The sequence below is a fragment of the Onychostruthus taczanowskii genome, unplaced genomic scaffold (assembly GCF_017590055.1).
Source record: "Onychostruthus taczanowskii isolate IOZ18803 unplaced genomic scaffold, ASM1759005v1 scaffold31, whole genome shotgun sequence".
Taxonomy (NCBI): Eukaryota; Metazoa; Chordata; class Aves; order Passeriformes; family Passeridae; genus Onychostruthus; species Onychostruthus taczanowskii.
In genome coordinates this window covers 142,916-167,123 of record NW_024500461.1, presented here as the reverse complement: position 1 = coordinate 167,123, position 24,208 = coordinate 142,916, and the positions used below count along the sequence as shown (strand labels likewise).

The window sequence follows — 24,208 nt, the reverse complement described above, 5'->3', positions numbered from 1 at the left end:
TTGTTACAATGCAAGAGAATTTCATTGAATGATGCAGAATTTGTCTAGAGAAAACTTTGACACTGCACTCCAGGAGTTGTCAGGCAGCTCTGCGTTGATGCTGTACCATCACTCCGTGGGCAGCCTGAAAACTGGGCGATGTCTGAGCATCCCTGGAGGGATAGGGGGGCAAATACAGCAGAGACCTTGCAGATTTGCTGTCTCCATGAAAGGTGACTTTTTTTGGAGGCACTGCTCTTTCCTAAAACTTGATATCCCAAAGTCTCAAGTATAATGGGATATCTACTTTCTAAAACTTATATGCAATATTTTCATTTTCAAAATGCTTTGTTCCAGCATGGCACTACAACTCTGTACACATGTTCTGCAAGATAGCCTCACTATTTTCCATTTTGTACCTACGCAAATATATATCCTGCCCTATTATGTCCCTTCAGACTAATAAGCCTTTGGTCACTCATCTTCAGTAACTCTTTACCAACTAGCACTTTTATTTTCCCTTTCTGCTTAAGAGTGTTACTAGGAATAGCACTTAAAGCTTTAGTAAATTAAGGATTTTTATTGCATTTACTATTTTTCTGCTATTCAGAGAGCATGTTTTCCTGCAAATTAATTAAATTAGTCTTTATTATTTAAAAGGCTGTTAATGACCAATCTCATGTTATCTGTTACTTAACCTATCTTGTTTAATGTCTTCTGTATTTGTGCAGGCAAACTGGCCTTCCCATAATCCCCTTGCACTCCATCCCAGCTCTCCTCCTCACTTTTTCCTCAGCAGGGAGCCTTTGAAAACTTTTCTCCAATTCTAATGATTGCAGCATTTTCAGGCTCTGTCTGAAGCAGAGAAATTAAAAGTTCATCAGGACCAGTAAGCCGAAGACATCTTTAACCTTTTCATTTTCTCTTAGTATGCTTCCCCATTACTGATACTTATCCACCAAATTACAGCTAATGCTTCAATGAAACAAAGCTATACATTTTTTTACATCATCTGTCATTAGCTTTCTCCTCTCTTTCAGTTTTTCCTGCATTTTCTCTGCATAGACTTTATGTTGCTTGCTAGTTGTATCTCACTGTGCACTTTGGTCTTTCTGATTTTGTCCCGACATTATATTAGTACACCGAATTATAAGGCCTGCTGATTCAGCCTTTTGCAAGCTCTAGGGTGACTGAAGAAAAAGAAAAAAACCTCCTTGCAGATAATTTTTTATGCTATTCCATGCTATAATTAGTATAATCAAAGGCAATTCAAATATGAGAGTACAAAGAAAAAAGGACATAATATGCTGCCAAACATATCTGTCTCCAACACAGCAAATCAATGCTTTTGTTGTGAAAAAATACTTTGCTACAAGTAAGTTTTATGTATAAAAGATTTTAGAAACTCAGCACTTGTATCAGACCTTTTAGAAAAATCGAACTGCAAAAACCCTGTTGGGGCTATAATTCAAGAAATGACACCATTTACTCTAGGTACAGATATTTGTTTTGAGGCCAGATCAACATGAACAATGGCTCTCTCTGGACTCAATAATAATATCCCCATATGGACTAATCTGAAACTTAAAAATATTGCTAACAGCAAAGTATTTGGGATGACTGAAATTAAGTCACTGAAAAAATACCTAAAGTATTAGCAGTGGGGGTTGCTCAGAAACTTCTGCCAAGCCATTAATTTTTGAAATGTGATGTTTAAGATCCTGCATATCAATTTAATTTTTGGCATGAATTCATACTTGTTCACATCATTCTATTGACCTCACCATCCATATATGTGGCAGTGAAGGATTTTGTAAGCTTAGTATTAATAATATTGTCACATTCAGTTCATAGTAGACAAATTCAAATTCCTATTTAAAAATTAAAGGCACAGCGCAAACTACAAATTGCTCAGGTGTCAGTGTATTTACAACTACTGTATTGTTAACAATACTACTGTATTGTTAGTGTACGTTATATCAGTACGTATATATGTTTTATAATTATTGAAATAATATATTAGTATATAATCATAATATAATTTGTAATTACATTAGTAAGAGGTGTGATTTTTAGCTGATATAGTAATACTTATGAATGTAACATAAGAAAATGAAACCTATGAAAAGTTTCCATCTAGATTTCTCAAGGTTTTGATTATGAGTTTTTTTAAATGCTGGTTAACTGAAAGTGAATTCCTTCTATGCAAAGGATGGGTATTGGACAATCTCTGAGTTTATACAAAAGGCGAAAAAACTTGATGTTGTATGTTAGAGGTCTTTTCTCCTTAAAATGTTTGTGATGTTAAAAAACTAATTAAGTTTAAAATATTTTTGATTGATTCAGTAAAATTTTATTTTTTGAATAAAAGGCTAATGAAATATTTAATATTGATTTAACAGTCCCCATGTGAGATAAGAGTTTAACTGTCACATCCTGAAAATTTTCATGGGAAGCGGAAGTTACTTAGTTCCTAGCAAAGATTATTTTTTTTGTCTCCTGCCAAAGCCAAATAAATGTTTAAAAAAAAAAAAAAAAATCTTCATTCAACTGTGCCAGGCTGGTTGCACCTTTTATAATGTAACTTAAATGGTAAAACATCTGCATATCAAAAAATTCTTTAATAGAGCAAACAAAAAACCATTTTCTTGCATTTCTTTGTCTGTTCTGGGCACTTGCCAGGGCTTACCATACAGCAAGGATCTCATCTTGTAAACTGCCTCCCTGCCAGTGAAGCTGCACTTCAGTAAGGATCTGTGTAATGATTACCATGTAAGAAGAAACTTGTCAAGACTGAGTATTTTAAGGCAAGATTGGTCAGCTGAAGACCAGGACACACCAGCTCTGCCTGTGCTTTCAGCTAATGGGAAGAGAAAAGTGGGGGTCCCACAGCTAGAGGTTTGCTTGCTTTGGAACTGCCAAATGCTGGGACAGCAGGTGGATCCTGCTGCAGGAATCATTATGTGCTTCTTCGCTGTTTACACTTGCCTTTAGTTAGACAAGTGTCCCCCATTTCTCTCATTGTTTCCAGAAAAGGGGAGCCCAAAAAAATTCTAAAGATAGAAAAAGTGTTTGTAAAACCTTAAAAGGCAGTTGATTCCACATTAACATGCCTTTCAGCTCTTCTTTCTTCCTTCCTTTTATTACATAAAGGACTAAGCTGCTAATTAGAGTGTCACTTTAGCAAAACAGGCCGAGGGTTTTTTTTTTGGCTCCTGTCCTTTTGCCTCTCACTTATTTCGTGGTCACTATATCTATAGGCGAGCTCACCTTTCCGACAGAGTAGATCTGACGCTTCCAGTCCTCATGAGCAGGCTCTGAACCTCCTGAGTGCTTGTTGTCAGTCCAGAGAGAGAGCCATGATGGCTAAGAGGGAGGTCAATGGACTCGGAACTGGTGTGAAGGCTAGTCATGGACTGGTAACTTGGTGTGTCCTTACTGCCCGCTGAAGAGCTGCTCAGGTTTGCAGCCCACACAAGACCACCTGATGTGAAAGAGTGCACTGAGGCAGGACTGGAAGCCAGGGAGTGACTTAAGCTTACAACATCTGCATTTAAGTCCGAAGGTTTACTGAAGAGGGGGCTGCTGCTACCACTTTGCCCACCTGCACTGCCCATGCTGCCTGTGCCCGAGGATGGCGATTCCAGGCTGCCTTGCCGTGCCAATGTGGTACTAGGGCTGGGCATTGCCGATGTGGGTTTCACACCTTCAGTACTGGGTGCAGAGGCAGCTTTACCACTTGCCTTGGCACCAAACAACCTAAATGTAAAACAAATAGCTTTAGAGAAACTGATAGCCGCATTCAACATTCATGGCGCAACATCCTAAGAGCCAAACTACACATTTTAATTACTGCTACGAAAATCACGCCTACCTAGTTGATCAATTGCAGCGCAAATTTAAATTCACTTAACCATATCACAATAATCATGGTTTGTTTCTTTAGTAACCACTCTTATCCACTCCTATTCAGATCCGCTCTTTGCACAGACCCTCCCAGAGAGAGATAAAATAATCAAATTTTTGTCTTCTTAGTTCATAAACAGATTACACTTTCACCCAAATTCAGTAATTAAGCATGCCCAAGTCATTAGCTTTTAAACTCCTCACTTCTCAAATCTGCTTAAATGATTGCAACAAACTCTTGCAAAATCTTTCATAGTTTAATAAACATCTAAGTATTTGTGCAAAATTCCCCTCTCGTCTTTTTTGCACAGATGGTCATGTGGTCATCAGTCATGTAGTAACCACTCAGACAGAATAAACTGCACCATGGCTAAATGGGCTCAGTTTGTCTCCAAGGGCAGGAATGATAAAAGTGTATTTCACATAACGTCTTCCAGCAATTCTAGATAGGAAAATTCTATAGTGATGATGAAAAAATAAACTGCCAGTCCTCTAATATTTTAACTAAAAGGTCATGTGATGTTTTAATGTATTTCTGGAAATATTTTAAGCTGCAGTTAATGTACAGCTCATAAATTAAAGGTAAATAAATGCAAAACTTATCATGATGTAAAGCACATCTAATTACATAAGAATTCGTTTTACTTTTTACCAAGCCCACAGAACTAAGCTGCAGCTCCCCAGCTGCCTGGAGATGCTGTCTTGGTAAGTAGGCACAAGAGGGCACTATTGGCTTTTTCCCCAGCAGTGAAAGTGCTCTATCCCAATTCACGGAGTGCTCATCCAGATTTATACTTCCAGAAATGTTACAATAGAGCAATTACAATTGAAATTTAGCCTTGCCAATGCTTGTGTCGAAAAATGTAACGAAGCTGCTAAGATAATGAAGTGTTTGTATCTGGAGCTGCCAACAATGGGAAAGCAAATCTAACTCTGCAATTTAAAGAGCTCTTCAGTTCTCCATCCAGAATACGGCAATGCCTGTTCCATTAAGAGAATGTGCCTGAACATAGGGTCCTTCTTCCCTTTGGGGGTTTACCGCAGTATTGAGAAGAAACTGCACATGTGGCTGAACTTAGAATCATAGACTATCTCGAGTAGGAACAGACCCATAAGGATCAGTGAGTCCACTTTCTAAGCTTCAAACTATGGTTATGGGTATGTACCTAAAATGCTTAAACCTCAGGGAGCAGCCATTTCAGGTCTGGGAATGCCTTCAAATCTCAAAGAAATCATTGTGTTGTACGAAAAAATACTGCCCTTTTATTTTCCTGTGCTTGATTTGTTTGTGGCAAAATACACCCTGAAAAGGCTTTTTGCACAGTACTTCAACATACTGAAAATCCCTGCTTTATATATTGCAACTTCAGGGAATCATAGAAATGCACTAACCTTCGAAACGTGGGGGAAGCAATATCTGGGTATTTGGATCCTGGCTGTCTAAGTCCTGGTGTGCCAGAGGCACTTGCCGAAGTTGGGCTGGATTTAGGGGAGCTGGACAGTGAGACACTTTCAGAATCTGACACGGCCACCTTCTCTTTTTCCTTGTCAGTCTGGTTGATGGTGACAGGGCTGGACCTCCCAGACCCGATCTTGCTTGGCTCTCGCAGTTTGGAGGCAGCAGCACCCGCAGACTTGCTGCTCACATTGGAGTCGATGCTGCTGGTGCTGGAGCGGTGGCCGCCCCGGCCAGGGATCCCGCTGCCGCTGGATTTCGATGGGCGAGGCAGACTCCGGTACTGCAGAGTTGTCTTGGAGCTCACATGCAGGACGCCGTCATCCTGGTTTTGGGAACCATCTAAGCTCGTCTTCCTCCCTGCATTGGACTTCCCACTGATGGCTGAAGATTTTGGCATTTTTCCTAGCGTTGCTGACCCGCTTGTGATGGTTGCTCCACTTGTGGTGATTATGGTAGAAGATCCCAACCCAGACTTCTTGAATCCAAATGACCCCGTAGCAGTTGATCTTCCAATGCCAGAGGGAGGTTTTTTCCCTTCATCACCGCTGCTCTTCCCTGCATCTGATGGAGATCGCTGTATAGAGGCTCCTTTCAATGGAGTTTTCACTTTCTCCGAAGCTTTTGCATCATCGGTTTTTCCTAAGTAAAAGTATATTTGAAAAAGTCACTTGTATCACTTGCAATGTCTAAATATCTAATTTCAACACTGTATGATTACCCTTTCAAAATGAAAAAATATAAAAATAGAATTCCCCTAAGGAAACACAACAGTTTGGTCTTTAGTCTCCCATCAGCTATCTGTAGCAGGTATGACACACTACAGGTAAGCTTAAAGCATTAAAAGCTTGAATTTCCCATGAGGACTTCCAGTTTCATAGATAGGTGGAAAATGTAGTTGTAGAAAATTATCTTGAACGAACCATAAGGAATTTTGACTGATTTTTTTTTTCTGTTAACAGTATTTCTATATGAAATAAATAATACTTAAAAATAAAACTTTACATGTAATAAACATCTCCTGAAGTATGACATCAATTATGTGTGTAGAAATAAGTTATACTTATAGAGTTCTTTGGTTTTCACTGATTACATCTTTTTAGTGTATGAATAAGTTTGTTCTGGTTTTAGTTACACAAAATTATCATGGAAAGATTATGTTATGCAATGAATCATCTTGATCTGTAACAATATCAATTACATAAGTTAATTAGTCTTTGTCATATCCTTGATGACTTCTCAAGATTTTTTTTTTTGAGAGGTTTTCTTCAGTCCTGTGCAGGCTTGTGACTATATAACATATATGTAGACATTTCTTCCATATTTTCTATAACTTTATTTTTGCATGCAGGAAGGTTGAAGTTAGATATTCTGCTACACCAGAAAGTACCCTCTTGCTGTTTTGCAAATAGATAAAAACTACCATTTCAATTCTAATTTCTCTCTAACCATCTATTGTATACCACTAATAACTCCTGAAACATACCAAAGTTTTTAATTTACTCTTGAAGTAATTATGGAAGCTGTGGAGGTGGATGATTTAGTTTCTCTTAAGAAACTAAAATGTAATAAAGAGTAACGCCTGCAAAGCAGAACTAACTCCACTCATGTTTTTATTCAGCACACATTTTGTGCTACACAACAGATACACATGCCATGACACAGACCAGACTCTGACCCAGCAAACATACAGCTCGTTAGTAGTTAGGGCCTCAATTCTGTTTTGCACAGTGGCTGCCTGATCACCTTGAGCAAAACAGATCTGGAAAGATTAGCTTGGTGTACAGCAAACTTTTTAGTACCTCCATTTTTAATTGTTAGTAGAGGGGTATAGTTTCTGTATCCTTATGATCACCATGCAGTGCTCCTCAGGGATATCACAGACCAGAGACTGAGCAATGTTTGGCAGTTCCAAATTGCAAAGAAACAAAAGGGTTTCACAAAGGGTGGGGATTTATACTAAGGAGATCTTTGTTGCCTTTACCACTAAGGGTGGAAGCATGCATTGTTTTGTCAGGACATGAAAAAGCTCCAGAAAATGTTCTACTGAGAATACACATTTCCTCAGTAAAATGATGGATTAGGATTAGATGGTATCAAGAATTATCTGCTTCAAAACTACATTGCAGAAGTGGCTACTACTTCTGAGAGGCCTTCCAAAATTAGGTAGGAGGGCATTTAGCACTGAAAGTGTGTAAAAATACTTTTTTTCTTACAATTTTTAATCACTTAACAGTGGTCTGCAGAACATGCATAGTATGTAGAATGTGATGATTCAGCTTTAGTTCAGAAATAACTAAAAATATCATTTGGAGTCCCCTCCCTTGAACATTAAATCCTTTTGACTCATCTCCTAATATTTGGCTATTTCTATGCATACATTGAATTATCAAATATAAGCTTTTCTAGAGAATAAGGATAAGGCACAGACGAGTCCAAAAATACTTCTAAGAATTAATAGACATTGACATACACAGATGATAGCACAACAAAATGCAACCACAGTTTTTGTTATGGATGCACCCATGTGTACTTAATAAATTATTATTATGCATGCAGCAAACTAACAGTTACATAAATGAAAAAGTTAATATAATACTACAATCTGAGCTTGCAGTCATTTATGGGAAAAGAGAACAATATGCATATAGTATGTATACATATATAAAACATCCATCAATTATTTTAAGACCACTGTAATCTGAACTGCAGAAGTTTCCTACCTGGGGTCTTGAGTGCACTTGTTCCTGCTTTGTGCCTGGACTGAGTTGTTCCTACTTGTGCAGTCATGCCTCTCCTCCAAGATCCAGTCTGTGATACACACAGAGATGTCTTTTGCCCCCCCTTCTCTGACTCTTCAGACAGCCCTGAGGGAAGGCCTTTCCACTTGCCACTGCTGTCTATGCTGCTGTCAAAGTCTTCCTCTGGCTTCTTCAGCTCTTCAGTGCTGCCCCAAGTTTCACTGTCTGTAACTGAGCGCTTCTCTGAGTCTGTCTTCAGCTACAAGAGATCCGCATGAGAAATGGTCAGTCCCAGCACCTCTGTTATTTGCTGATTTCTTAAATCATAGTAGGGGAGGAGAATTTGGTCTATTTGCAGCAAGGGCCACAGAAACTTTCCTTCTAAAACATTAGCATCCTTATTCCAAAAGTTTAAAAACATACAAAATATAGCCATTTGGTGATGACATTTCTCTTTCTTTTATTGCAAAATATTTAATCACTTTACTTTATAGATATACTATAAAAAAGTGAAACATAATTCACTCTAATAATCAGTGGTAATACCCTACTGTTCCTCAGTTCAATGTGAATTTCAGAAGTGAATCACTGTGCTGAGAGGTTTACTGAAAGCTTGGATGAGCAAATTTCTAAATATACTACTAAAATTACCTCAGTCTGGCTTCTTACCTTTTCCTACCCAAGACTTCCAGTGACTGGATTAGGAATATTTTTCCAGCAGAACAGAGCATGTTGTGCCACCAGCATGCAAGGATAGCATCTTCTCCAAAAATATTTATGCTACAGCTGATGGCTTTTCTACTGGTCTGTCTCCACAGAAATTAATTGTTTCCAACAAGAAACTCTCTCTAGCTGTATCAGATAACAGAGCAGAAGAGAGGCTTACGCCTGCACTACTCATCTGTGGTGTGAAGGCAACCAGCTGGGCTTGTGCTCCCTCTGAAACTCAGACCCATGTGCAGGATGGACCAGTGAGAACCTAACCCCCCTGTGGTATCTGCTGTCCCTGAGGCATGCTGATAAGGGAGTGCTGAAGGAGCAGCCCAACAAGACAATGTAGAAGCTGTGAAAGTGGCTTAAGCAGAAACAGAGACTGACCCTACCCTCTGTGTTTGACAAGACTGGTGTTCTTTGTGCTGACAGGCTGTTTGGTGTAACCCTTCCTTCTGTGTTTTCTGCAGCCTTCTGACCTCAGTCTGAAGCCTTATTTGCATATCACCCTCTCACTACTCCTGCCTGCCTCTGCCCCTCTTTAACAGCAAAAATGTGGTGCTGCTCTCAGGTATCACCAGCCAAAGAGGGGCTGCAAAATGGATCTCATTGAGGGACAGGCTATTTATTATCCTGTGCTGTCACAGCTCCTTCACCACAGAGACCCCTCTGTGGCTGTGTCCTAAGCACTGCTGCCGTAAGGAGGATTAATACCAATTACATGACCGACAGAATAATCAGTTACTGTTCACATATTTGTCAGCTGAGGTGTACAAAAGGCAAAAGCTCGCTACATTTCCATAATGACGTATGTGCTTTGGACATGCTAGCACAGACTATGGGTAAGGATTAATGGGAAGAAAGCCCAAGCAAAAATATCTACAAAAATATGGCAGGGTCATTCAAAAGCAAATTTTCATTGAAGTTATTGTTACAACATGTGTAATGTGTAACAGCATGCTTACATTTTACCATAAATGAATGGCTCTAAACACAGTCACACATTTTTAAAGCAAACTGCTTAATTTAAAATAAAAAGAGAGTAGTACAATACTTTCTAAAAGCCTCTCTTCACCATTATAGTTCTTGTAATAAGAAAGCAACAGCAAAATATGCAATTTCTGTCTCAGTCTATAGCCAGGCCTTCCTGCACCAATCACTTAAAAAGACTGAGAAAGGGATCTCTGTGTTGCAGTGTATCTAAGACTCGAAAAAAAGCAGTCAAAATGAGTATTCTTTTCATCCCAGTTTGTGACTGAGATTGCCAGCTAGCATGGAATACAGCAAGTTCTGCTTAATGTGCCTGGTAAAGCCATACCTGACAAAGGTATTTTCCTAGTCTTCATAATATAAACAAATTCTGGAATGAAAGCAAAATTTGAACATCCACTGCATCTCTGTCTATCGCTGAACAATTTGCAAATAAAAGAGAGGTTTATTATTGGGCAGCTAGAGCATGAGAGAATCCAAATGAAAAAAACCCCACAGAGTTAAAAAGTCAGCCTGAGATTTCCCAGTCCTGATGACTATGCAGTGGAACAAGCAAGCCAGAACTAGCTGGCCATCATTATTGATGTGAAAGGGAAGAGGCTGATCTCTAGTTAACAACCATGGAAGTAAGTCCCTGATGGAGTGGGAAAGGCAATGGTAAGAGCTGAAGAATGCTGGCATTTGAGTGACTACCTTTGCATGAATACAGCATTGGTCTGGTATCTGTCCTGTTGGAGATTAAAGTAATATTCATTCCAAAAGTAACTATATTTCCCTATTGTCTGGGGAAAATAAAAAATACATGTTTTTCTCTTGCTCACAGAGTCTGCTGAAATCTACACTGAAAAAACAGACCACTGAATTGCAGACACTGGCTGCCTGCAGGAGTCTAAATGGAATCAGAAGTGTCAGTCTTGTGTCCTGCATACTTGACATCAAATCACTGGAGGCAGCCACTCTTCCCCTGTGCTGAGTGTTCAGTCTCAAAGTTCCCTACTAGTGAACAGGAAATGACATGGCAGAGAATACTTTCTTACTGAGACAAACTTTTTTGGTTTTATTTCTTTTTTGGAGGGAACAAAGTCCTGCAAGGATTCTGTATTGACTTCTCTGTTACTTGCAGTTTTGATGGGAGTTGGGAAGAAACTCAAGAGCTTTACGTACATAGACACAGACACATGTATGCATGATGTTTATAGTTTTTGGCTGTATGCTATTAAGAACTCTATTTGTCACCTTGTCACCTTGCATTGACACTTTCATCCCTGGATCCAAGTGGAGAGAAGACAATCTCTGCCATTTGAAAGCACAACATAGCATATTTCTTCCCTAATGTGTTTCAGCTCACGAAAAGCAAAAAATATATTATTTTTTATTGTGTTATCTGTTGGAAGAGATACTCCAAATGAGCTGAAGTGAGTAGATATCCACAGTCACAGATCCAATCATATTGCGTTTGTTTTGTGTTAGGGTGCAGCAGAGCCTGGGACCTGGGCTGCTCCCCCAGGGTGGGCAGAGCTGGGTCTCACCAGCCAGCACCTTCAGCAGTGACACACGCCCTGGGAGCAGGTATATTGGAATGTCAGCTCACAGCTGTCTGTGAGCTATATTCTCACAATGAATAATAGACACATAAATGTGTCTATTATTCATTGTAATACATTCATTTAGAGGCATTGATACCAAACATTTTCTATCCTGCATGGGGGTGTTGCAACAAATGGCAACAAAGCTACTCACCTGAGCATGAGTGTTCTTCCTTGAAGAGGCTGTTATGTTGGAATAAGAGCTGACAGATGAGGTGGTATTCAAATCATCTGTGCTGAGGTTGTCAAGAGTGTCACTGAGGCCACTGCTAACTGAGCTGCTGTCATCCCAGCTGCAGAGAAAGGAGCACATCTACTTTACATACCGTGTCTCAACAGGCAGAAAGCAACTCAAAATCAATAGATGTGATTACTTATTTTTCAAGTGATTTACCAAAAACTTTTCAGTAATATTTCCTAAGGTACAAAGAATATTGTTCTTCAGACTTTTAAATTAATTATTCACTTTCAGTCAAGTGGTTGCTTGTTCAATTAATGAAAGATGCAGGTGTCCTTAAAAAATTACCATCAGATGTAAGTGTAAGCCATTAAAACAGTTTGTTTCATGCTTCATTGCAATCACATTCATTACATCGGCAGGGAAATCCATTAAGCTTACCTGATATTGCTAGTCACAAAAAAAAAAATTAATATCTTAGAGAAGACCTGATGAATTGCCAGGCTACATAAAAGTTAAAGGAGTATCTTTTCTGCAGACTAATTCACTGTCAGCAAGTAGCCAGTATTTTCAAAAGTTTTATTTTCTTGTCTTCAGTATCTGTCTAGCTGATGCAATGTCATCAAAATAGGAATCCCTGAGAATACAGTCACTGGAGCTGACAGAAAATACATTATAGATCTCTGAAGAAACCCAGTCTGTCAACTGTTTTGCTTTGGGAGATTGAGGCAAAGGATGCAAATGAGAGAGAGGTTTCTCTTACAGAATGTCATTACCAACTCTCACAAAAGACTTGCTTTTGGATGAAAGGGAGGTTGAGCTGTATTTCTCAGACTTTTAGAGAAAAGTCTGAGAAATACAGCTCAACCTCAACATGCTTCTCTATGGCATTACATTTTGACTTTTATTTCATTGCCACATAGAGCATTATACTTCCAGTATTTTGCTACATCTCCATCTGTTCATCTGATTTTGGATTATTCACAGGCCAAAAGTTTGAAAAAAAATTCACCATATTACTTCCAATGGGATTCATCTCCTATAATTTTAGGGATATAAAAGTCAGTTATCTCATTTAATTTCAGTTATCTAGGTGTCCTCTCTAAGCAGTATTAAAAGCAGCCTCCTCCAGGAAGTAACTCATCCTGGCTTAAAATGTCTCAGGCTTGTGGGATAAACTGTCCACTGAAGGTGCCCCTTTTTGTCTTTTTCTCTCTTAGAGAGGAGAGGGTTGATCAAACCTCTTTTAGATATATAACTCCTAGCAAGAAAAAGCTAGGTGTTTACACCCACTGATAAAGTCCCAAACACAAGAGAGTGCATTTTATCCTTGTTTTGCTGTAGCCTCATGGACAATTTTTAGAAAAAAAAACATGTAATTCAATCCCCTAGTTAAATTAAAGCTCAGCACTATTGGCAGTAGTCATTCAGAACAAACAAGAAAAATATCAGTGAATCCTTATTTTACATTTGGAGTTTTGTGAGACTGCAGCAGTGACAGGGAACTGCATGGAACAAAATGTGTGCTGATGCACCATAAAGTTCAGTGCACTAGTCCTGTATCATAGCAACTGCAGCAAGCATTACCTTTCTTTGCAAAAGGTAGAAAATCACATTAGCAAGCCAGCTCAGTGACAAGATAAACATATTTCAGGGGGCAAGAGTTTATTACAGTGCTGCACTTTACACCACTGAGTGCAATGATACAAATAAATATGTCTTTTGCTACATTTCCAGATGATAAACACATTAATGATTTAATAATGAAATTATAATGTCATACATAATAGGCTGTCCACATTCATCTAAGAACCATCTCTGAAGCACTAGTCATTTAGGCCTTCTGTGTTTTTCACTGTCTAATGTGATGCATAATTTCACTGATGATAAAAAGCCATTAATAAAACACTGTGTACTACATATACCTTTAGAACAGTGTTAAGACTGAGAACCTTAAGAATGGATAAAACCATAAATAATATAAATGTGATTAAGTTGTAGAAAAGGTAGTATTACCTGATGAAAAGCTGGTCTTTAAAAAAGAGAAAAAAAAAGTTCATAAACTAAATCCAGAAGGATATATATTAGATACTTCCAGAAGGAACATCAGCTTTTAATGTATGATGTTCATGTCAAATAATATTTGACCATCGGGGGGATAAAATTTCATCTTCTTTTCCCATGTCCCTTTGTTATTATACTCTATTTTAATTTTTCATACTTCATTTTGTGCTTCGTTTTTCTCTGTAAGAGAATTTACATTTTCTAAATTCTGGAATAGTTCAGCTGATTCACAAAAAATAATGATGTTCTCTATAGCCAAAGTTTTCAGGCAAATATTACTGTGATCATGTTTTGATTTATGGCTTCTCTGTGGTGTTTCACACTCATCACACCTCACTCACCAGTGGATTATTAGTGGGTTTGGGGAACACTCATGGCCATCTTCTAAGTTGTATAGAAGATAGCTCTGACACCTCTACTACTGACCCTTCAGAATCATCACTGTATTTGCCTGGATTTTTTTTCCCTCTTCTGATAGGTGCTTGAGATGTTTTATAAATTTGGGGGCTTTCATACACCAACATTTCTGACAATATTCAGTATGCCTACAAAAACCAGGAATATTGGAACCCACTTTCTTTCTGGCATATTCTAAGGACTGTTACAGAAACTGATGCCTACTAGACACAATGTTTTACACCAGCCTTTTGAAGAGACATGGTAAAAACCAAAAACTTCAACAGAACAGACCATACCCTTTTGGCAATGAAGACTGTTGTTTTTACATATTTTAATGTATTATCCAGAATTGTTTTAACTTGTTTATGCAGCTAAATTTTTGTATTTCAGTATTTACTGTTTCTACTTTTATAGACCTCTTTCCCCAAACCTAGATAGTAGAGCTGCTGTCAGACAAGAATGTGTGTTTTTGATAATGAAAATGCCTTGTTTATAATTTCGAAAAAAATCTTGATGATTCATATTAATGTATCCTTTAAACTAGAAACTCACACAAAAATATATGATAAAATTATTGTGCATCACTTCAAGACTGAAAACCCATTTGTGGGAGTCTACAACAAACTCTAGTTTTAGTTCTTGTTCCTCCTACCCTTCATCAAAACAATATTCATATATATTTTAATATACTGGCTGAGATTTGTCTTTCATTTTTTATTTTTCATTTACTTTTTTTCACACATTCTACAGAGTCTATAACAGGTCAGGTTAGCACTGCTGCTCATTAATGCATTACACCACTTAGCTGTTAAAAACCACATTTTAACTACTTATAATGTTGACAGAATTTGTTTTTCTTGGTGTCAGACTCAGGCTGACTTCTTTAAAAGAAAATGTCAGCAAATGGTGTTCATCTATCTGGGAGACTGAAGCTAAGAGAAAAGTGCATTGTTTTGACAAGTTCTGGAAATTTTTCTTTGACAAACCCCTGGACCTCAACAGGATCTCAAGAAGAACCTTGATATTCAGCAAGACATAATCTTCTCATTAAGAATATGAATTTTGCTATTTCTAAGAGAAATCTTCTTAAATCTTCTTAAATATGGATAATTCTTAAGTTTCTTCAAAATCACTGCTTGCATGTACCTGATAGATTTTTATTTTCAGTAGCCCAGCTCATTCTGCTTTGTCTGGGTTCAAATCAGCAAACAGAGAACAAGCAAACAGCCCAGCAGTCAGTGCTCTCATTGTGAATGCATATTACACCATGGTGTTTGACAACACAATCATTTTTTTTTCTCTAGAAATGCTTAATTAATTTAAGATTTGTAAGAGGTCTCCTTTAGGGATGAATCTGAATTTTGCATTAAGGAAAGATGCCTTCTGTCTTCATTCAAAGAAGTTGAAAGTTCTCTAACAAAAGGGACTTTATGAAGCCTGATTGAAGCCCCTGGTGTACCAGACTTCCTGAAATCTGCAAGGTGACTGCTTTAATCAACATTTTAAAATAAATTGGACACCAATAAAGAGCTTCTAAGTTACTTTTCTGGTTTGCATTCAACTTGCAAAGATGTAATGCATGGAAATATGTACTTTGAACCTACATTTTCCTTCAGGGATACCTTAAAATTTAGGTTACTATCAACTCGAATTGCATGTCAAAATCCAGGACCTCTTTTTTGGCCTTACTATTGCTGTACCTCATTTTTACATCTGTAAAATGGAGACAAATACATGCACAAATGGTTAAAATGATGGCTGTGTTACAGCTTTCATCCAAAAACATACCTCATGCTCTCTGACTTTGCTCAGACTCTTAGCAGTAACTTCGCCAGTCTGCTTTCTGCTTAGATCTGTTTTCCTTTGATGTACTAGTTATGAAAATGAGATAATTTTGCACTAGCTACAGCTCATCCCCTAATTCTAGCTTGCACCTTTCAAATATGAACAATTCTTGCCTGTTTTGATGCAAGACATTGTCAATAACTGGCAAAGGTGGCTATGAATATTGCACACATTTCAGTCCACACATTCCAGCTTTTGACCATATCAAATACTCCACAAAGCTGAGAAATCCACAACTTCCTATCAACACAGTTGGTTAGTCTCCACTATCACTCTTTGTCTCACTTTCATTAGTGTGTGCTAGCACTGATAAAATCTCCTCATAATAATCCCCTCATTGACCTCCCTACCACATAATGTTCTGGAAATAGCAAGGTGTCTGAAGGCAAAACACGGTGCTTAACATCAGTATGTAGAGCTGAACAAAGATTACAAACAAAAATATTATACCAACATGTATCCTCAAATGGAAAGATAAATTGCACTCAGCTGTGTTCATGAAACTTCTTCATTTGCTTTCCATAACTATCTGGGGGGGTTTTTTGAGTTCACACACTGAAGTATATGAACCAAATGAGGAATATTTTATAAAAAAATAAGACATTATTTCATGCATCAGGCAGGCAAGCAATAGAGCTTTAGGGCAAAGATGCAATTTGGCTGTAGCCTACATACTGAGGACCCGCAGATAATATGCAACACATTTTTCTAGATTTTTGCATGATGCCTGTAAGTAAAAATGCACTGGATTAGAAGAGCAATGAATTATGAAGGCATGTGATGAAAGGAAGTGGTATCAACAATCTGTATTAGTTCCATGGACACCTAATATAGTCTCCTTTCAAAGTACTTGTCTCAGGAAATCAAAGCAGTTTAGTTGCAGACAAGACATGACAGAGCACTTAGTCATGATCATTGTTTCACCCACCCTTCCTGTTTCTACTTTCAGAATTTTCCTACAAGCCCTTAAACTTGCCAGCTTATTGAAGTTCATCATACTGTTAAGCTGGGTCAGTGCCTGGAATTTGTTTGAATATTGACATACTTCATTAATTTCTGAGACCACCTCCAGCCAAAGTGCCTCAGTATGCAAATAAAGAAGCTTTTTACAAGAAGATCATCAGACACAGCAAGACCCCAATCAATGTGCTATCACGAATGCCAGAAAATTATGGTTCCTTCAATGTACTCAGTCCTTGCACAATTTGACAAGTTGCTGGCATTGTTTTCTTTGGTTGACTACCCATTTCTGTAAGCAGAAGCAGGAGCTACAGCTTTCAAACATACAGCTCTAGAAAACAAAACCAAAATCTTTCCTCTTAAAGAATTCATTTAATCAGAATAACTGTTCTCTCTGTAGCTGAATGAAAAGTAGCACTGTATTTGTCACATGTTTTGTACTGCACATGAAGAGCTCTAGACCACAGCAGTAGACACACATACTTGATTTGGAATGAGAAACCCTTAGTCACTTTCTTGCTAATGCCAATGGAACTCACATACTCCCAGAGACTTTTGTATGGGTTTGTGATTCAAGGAATCTGAACACATTTAGCAAAACAACCTTTACTTGATTTTTGTAGTAACTTTGGGCTTTCAAACTGTGAAGCCCTTTCAAACACTTCTAAATCCCACATTGCCACGGCAGCTACATGCAGGGTGGTGCCCAGGTGTATTTCTTCTGCTGGGGGGAATGGTCTTAGAGGACAAGTAAGACAACTGAGATCATGACACAAGAGTAACATTCAGAACTAAACCAAAACTTGACTTCTGAATGTTTGAGGATCTACAAATCCATACTAAGAGCAGATCAGTGGTGAGCAGTAAGGTGTTACCTCTTTTTTTTGCCTTCACACAGCTCATTGTTTTATGTCAATGAATCCATAGAGGATGCAGGTCTCCCTGTCCCTTTCTTAGAGCCACTGGATGTCACTACACAATTTTTCTTAGAAACAGCAGATGTATAAGAAACACCAGGAATTTCTTTGATTAGTATAGCACACTTCCATGTTTGCCAAGTAAGACACTAGTACAGTAGTCTACTGCAGTGGATGGGACTTGGACATCCTCAGTTACACTGGATACCTATTTAAATTTTGGAGTTCTAAAAATACAAAATCCCTAGATTTAGGTGCCTGTGAGGTGAACAGCTATCTGGGGTAGACAGGTAAGACATTTGGTGTCAGTGTGAGGCATCTACATTAAATGTGAGTTAGGAGATAAAAGCTGTATTTAATCCCCTATGTAATCAACAGACAAAGGCAGGTACATCCAAAGGGTAAGCAGGAAGGACTGGAAAGATAACAACAAAGGAAAGGACTTAAACTATATGCCCACATTAGAAAGTTTGAACTTAGTACACTTTTACTTTACTCACACAAATTAAGCCCTGCAAGTGGAAGACACTGTTTAAGCTACTTCTACACACATAAAATCCATAAAACAGGGAACAAAATGCAAAAATCAGCCTCCACAACACACTCCATGCAGGTGGTCATTACAAACCAGTGAAGCAAATATTAGCATGCATTCTGGGCTGCTGCCATGAACTCTTCTCTGACATCCATATTTCAGGTCATGTTTCAGGAGAGTAAGGCAGGATACAGCTGAATATAAAGATTTAATAGCTACTTCCATAATTGACTTTTGAGAACAGAAATGTCATCTTAGCTCATTAAGAGGAAGAGATAAGAAAATAATTGGACAGTTTTACTTAAAGCAGCTCCTCACTAACGTGCCAATATATCAGCTGGCAAAATTTCTCCTTCAAAGTTCAATTCAACATGAATTAATCCTTTTTAAATCTTCTACTGTGATCTCAGCTGCTCATTATTCATGGAACAGCTACCCTGACCCTTCACAGACAAATTCAAGAGGGCACAGAGTTTGTAAAATCAATACTTCATTCCACAGACCGCGAGAGCCAAAACCGAGGTCCTGAATCAAACTAAAAACCTGCAGGAACCATAAATTTCCCTATACCTATTCTGTGCTCATAGCTAAATGAAAATATAGCCAGATGGGCTCATACTTCACTGCTTTTTCCTCAGCAAGTGCAATGCATCACCTGTCATACTGAAACAAGGCGACTGCTGAAGCCTTAATCCTAAATCACTTTGAGGTCTTTAAGGTAGAAAATCATCCCATGTACATTTCAAAATGCATGCACTCAGCATATTTGAAGGAAAACTTTTTAGAGTTAAAAATAATAGGAATGCATTTATGCATCTATTTTAATGCAGTATCAATTTGCAAGGATATTTTGTTTTCAGGTTAGAAATTTATTTTATAAGAAGATACAATTAGAAAATTATATCCTGCTACGGGAAATACATCTAGCCCAAGAGAACAATTAAAGAAAAATGCATTTTTGCAAGGTCAGTTAATTTCCATATTCTTCCAAGCATTTCATAAGTGCCTTAAGAAATAATTTGGTTTTAGACCCAGCGGGGGGAAAAAATGAACTAGTGGAAGATTTACATTCCTTAAGATAATTATACATACCTTGCAAAACCTGCATATCCACACCACAGGATCTGAATAAGTCTTTGCCAGAACCCCTTCTGGTTTCCACTTATTTCTGAATACAATACTTAATCTGACATGATAGGGACAGCAAAAAGCCATTACCTAGCTCTAAATTCCTAACAGAATGTATAAACAATCAGAAGAAGGAATTTTGTAAAATGAAATTTAGGGAAGTGAATAAAACAATATATATCCATCTAGGAAGATATTTTATTTCTGGAATGTACAGGGTTGTTTTATTTTTTTGACATGAGGCACATAAGCAGCACCCATTTTTAATTACTTTTTTAGCAATCTTTGCAAAATAGTAATGTATGGGCTGAAGCAAGATGTGAGAAAGTAATTTCATCAAGAGCTGCTGACAACATCATAACAAACAAAGGGAGAAAATAATTTGATGGAATCATCCTCCCACTGCTGGTTGTTATCTACACACTGGATGCAAGAGATGTTTACATTTTTTAAATGCAGATTCAGACAAGTTAATTAACATTAGTTGAATGAGCATAAATAAACAAAATACAAACTGCCCATGCAGTTCTTCAGAAGTTGAAAAGCAATACAAAGCCCTATTACTTCTTGTTACCTCATCACTTTATGAAGTAAAAATTTCATTCTTCACTTTGTATATGGCAAATTCCCATCCGCAAAATTGAAAATGTAAATTAAATGCCCCAACACAAAGTATCTCATGGTATCTGCATTTATAGTGAAAGAAAAACCATACCAAAACCAGCCAATTAAACCAGCCATGAGATAAGCAGAATTTGCCATTCACCTTTGCAAACTGTCAGTCAGCTGCTTCAGATGGGAGGAAGGCATTGAAATATCAAACCTCTTTACTCAACCTTGTCTCTACAGCATATTAAGAAACCAAACAGACCCTCCTGATAATTGTTCAGAGGAGAACTATTCCCAGTAATTATTTGCCCAATGTCAAAGTCCTGATTTACTGGTAATCTCCTCTGCTGTGTACAGTCTCACACACTTAAGCATCTTTGTTCCTAGAACTACCTGTCTGGTTTTTGCTTATGAGCAGAAGCAGAGATTTATTTTTGCTGTCTGCACCTGATTAAACTCAATCTGAAATAAACAGTGTACATAACTATGTTAGCAGAATGACAAGTAAATCTCTCTTCGTTCTGGTCATGATACTCATCCTATAAATCTCCATGATGTAGCCAAGTCTTAAAACCAGCAGTTTTATACAGCTTTGCTGCTGCAGTACAGCAAAATTCGGAGTGGTTTTGGCTTGTGATGAATATCTGTTACCCCCCACTGTCTTTTCCTTAGAATAGGAAGATGTGGCAGACAGAAACTAAACCAAAATTTTTATATTCAATTTAATTTCACTGGGATTTTAAAAATCATCCTTTACAAGTGTAGGCAGCAACAACATAGAGTTGGACCCCTCCTATCCCTGTCACCTTATTGCAGCACTCCCTAATAACCTTCTTACCATACCCTGGTCCCAGAGTTGGCAGCCTTGCACTGCCATCCAAGTAGAGCATTCCAGCTGCACTATGCATCCCTGAACACATGAGAACTGTTGGAAAAAACAGTGCCTCTGAAAGTGCAGAGTTCAGTCTGGGAGGACAATGGGCTTCCTCACACACTGCCTCGTGCAAAGTATTTTCTCCCTGCAAGTCTCAAGAGGAGGTGCTGGTTTGTTCAGTTTAGCAGCAAGTTGTGACTATGGGAAAAGGTGCTAATTCGAGGCCTAAAGAACTTCTTGGTAAAATCTTCTCTCTTGAACCTCTTTGAGAGCTTGATCCACCCAAATATTTTCAGATGACAAGGTAAGCCTATTTTCTGAAGCCCAGCAGGATTACTTGCTTGCAGTCAGCATCATGAGAACAACCTGTCTGGCAAAGGGCAAGTTAAGCAGAACAAAAGGGTTCTTCTTTTCTTGGTTTTGTTTGCCAGGATTGTATCTCATATCTCTTGCTTCTTTCCCAAATTTTGCTGAGTAATGACACAGGTTACAGATTTAGCAGAAACCTGCATCTGCATGACCTGATTTTCAGCATCAGTAAGGACTAAAGGCTTCCGTGGTCACACTCCCCGTGCATCTGGCCTTCAGTGTCTTGCTCATCACTGCTGCCTGGACAAAACTACTGGCTGATTTTGACAAAAATTTGCAAAAAACATAAAGGTCAAAAAATTACATTTCTTAACTCTCAAGTGAATACACAGCCACATGAAGACAGAAGCAAAGCAGATGTATTGCTGAATGTGCAATATGAATGAAATGTATCAGACACTCATGATTCTATACATAAAATCAGACTGCTTATAAATTAGCAAAACCAAAAGCTTCATTCAGTTCAGGTGTATCTTCAGTCTCTTCTTAATAAATAGGTTCATGGAACATTTTTATTCAGGTCTGAGATTTGGAGATTTTCAAGACCCCCTAGCCTTTTTGCCCACAAAGGTCAGGGTGCTGAGTTTAGAAAACACAGATTTCAGAACCTGACTTATTTACAAAGGTTTATCCATCCAAGCACTTATTTGATATTTTATAGCTTTTCAGCATCTCAAATGTTCAAGATTTTTTTACTCTGCATTAAAGGGCTATCTTGGAATTTATGTTATTGACACTGCTTATTTTAAGATAAATTGTGTTTGAAGGGTTTAATGTTATCTTTAATCCTGACTTGTGCCAGGTTTTTGCAGCAAATATAAATGCTAATAATTTGTACCTTATGTTACATGACTGCTTTTCACATGGGTATTAACAGCAGTCACTGACAGTGATAGTAATTTAATGGTGCTCAGAGATCACAGCTGTCATTATTCTATCATCAGACATTTTCAAACATCTTTCTTTATTCTATATGCCAGTGGTACCCAATCCTTGCTCTCATAATCTCTTAAAAAGTCCCTCTGCCATGTGCTTATTATCTCGCCAATGAGGGTAGGAGCTCACTTACGGAACTGTTACTTGAGGTTTCAACCTAATCCTTATCCAATTTTTAAGAGTCTGGAGAAGGCAGGGATTTGGGAGTAAGTTATAGGCCAGATAAACTGCTTAGGTTTCTGGACTATGAAAGAGTAAACCATCATGGAGCTGTGGGGATATAAAAATAGGTGGAAATTTTCAAATAAAATATAGATGACAGTACGCTATTTTTTAATAGAAAATCAAACATCTTGCAAAATTTTTAAAAAATAATTATTTTCTCAAAAAACAGAATAGTTTAGGAATTAATTTTTAAATTACAGTCAATCTATACTTAGTCATACTGTAATCAGAAATAATTTTCTTGCACTGAGAAAACAGGTGTAATGGGACACTACAAATGTTCTTTTTGTATCTTAGCTTTCAGATGGTTCAATGTGCTTCATTTGATATTTCAAATCATTGTGGAAATGATTTAACGTTGAATAAAACTACCTTTCCGTAAATTTAAGCATCTTCAATTAAATATTATAACATATAGACACTTGAAATAATGTATATATAATAAAATAATAAAGGATAACACAAAATGGAACCCAAAATTTTCAAATATAATTTCTTTAACAAACCGAAAAAAAAGAAAAACCAAACCCTCAAAACTGAATGTAAAACCAGAGCCAAAATATGAAAAATTCCTTTAAAAAGAAATGACATATTTTGATCAAATCTCTAAAGATACACAACCAAAAAACACTAACTAACTTTTATGCATACTAAACATTTTGGTATTCTTCCTAGTGCAGTGACAGATACTTCTCCCAGGCGTTGCTACCTTCTGTTTTGTAAACAATTTTCTTCAAAAAATGAAGAACTCAAACCCTTCAGAAAGTTGCAGTCCTTCTTCTGGATAATAGAATAATTCCCTTGGCTATTTTTATTTCATATTTCAGAGAAACACACATTACAAGAACCCCTGTCAGCTGAAAAGGTGGCTGCAACTAATGTATCTCACCATGAGGTCTCCCTTTCCCGGGGATGAAAGTACTGAAATTACTATTATTGCCAGATCTTCTGATAGAGAATAGTGGTGCCCATGGATTCAAGATGCTTTTGACACAGCTTGTAGGGGTGGCGTGAACGGCAGGTTTTAAAAAGGGGACACAATTCTGCCTGTAAACATTTTCAGCAGCAGAAAAATAATGCCTGATCTCCCTGTAGACACATAAATAACTGTCCGAGTGGATTTAATCCCCTAACATATCAAAATCTATCAAATATTTAAGGAATTCCGTTCTGGCTGTTTTTAATGGAATCTGGAAGACTGGAAAGTGCACTAAGGTCAACACCAAGAGGCAGAAAAATAACTTTGTGATAGGACCAAAGAAGTTGTGAATAACAGAGACAAAATTCCTCTGGTTGGTCCTCCCCAGCCCTCCACGGCCGTACACATGTGCTTGAGGATGGTAGCAGCAGACAGAGACCATAGGGGAGGAGATTTTGGCACTTGATAGATCTTTACTGTCTGTCAAGGCGTATGTGCTCTGTCAGTCCCACTGCATCCTGCTGGGCACCAGGGGCAGGATGTCTCCAGGCAGCTCACTTTGCTGCATCGGACACCTCATCTCAGAGCCAGTCTAAATGTCCTCCAAAAGGATGATGACCCCATTGGGCTTGTAAGCAAGACACATTTTAAGTACAAGCTATCCTTGCAGCTGTGTTTATATTTAATTAATTCTAGTAATATAAAGAGTAAGTTCAGTATTTATTATTACCACCCAAAAGACTCCAACCCCAGGCAGGCTGTGAAAGTGGGGAAGTGGATCTAAAATTATAGAGAAAAGAAAAAAGAAAGAATGCATGCTCACTGTTCTTTCAGTTCCGTTTTTCTACATGAAAAAAAAAAAAAACCCAAACCAAAAAAAC

The 24,208-nt window shown here is 37.8% G+C and overlaps 1 protein-coding gene across 1 annotated transcript in view; it reads right to left on the bottom strand.

Annotated features, from left to right (window-relative positions):
- NAV3 (neuron navigator 3) overlaps positions 1-24,208 on the bottom strand; it is a 182,246-nt gene that overhangs the window by 53,746 nt on the left and 104,292 nt on the right. The window contains exons 11-14 of the mRNA XM_041409852.1: positions 11,524-11,662; positions 8,065-8,341; positions 5,278-5,983; positions 3,250-3,738 (exon numbers count right to left, since the gene is read on the bottom strand). Of these exons, the coding sequence (XP_041265786.1) occupies positions 3,250-3,738; positions 5,278-5,983; positions 8,065-8,341; positions 11,524-11,662 (1,611 nt within the window). The remainder of the gene's footprint in view (positions 1-3,249; positions 3,739-5,277; positions 5,984-8,064; positions 8,342-11,523; positions 11,663-24,208) is intronic.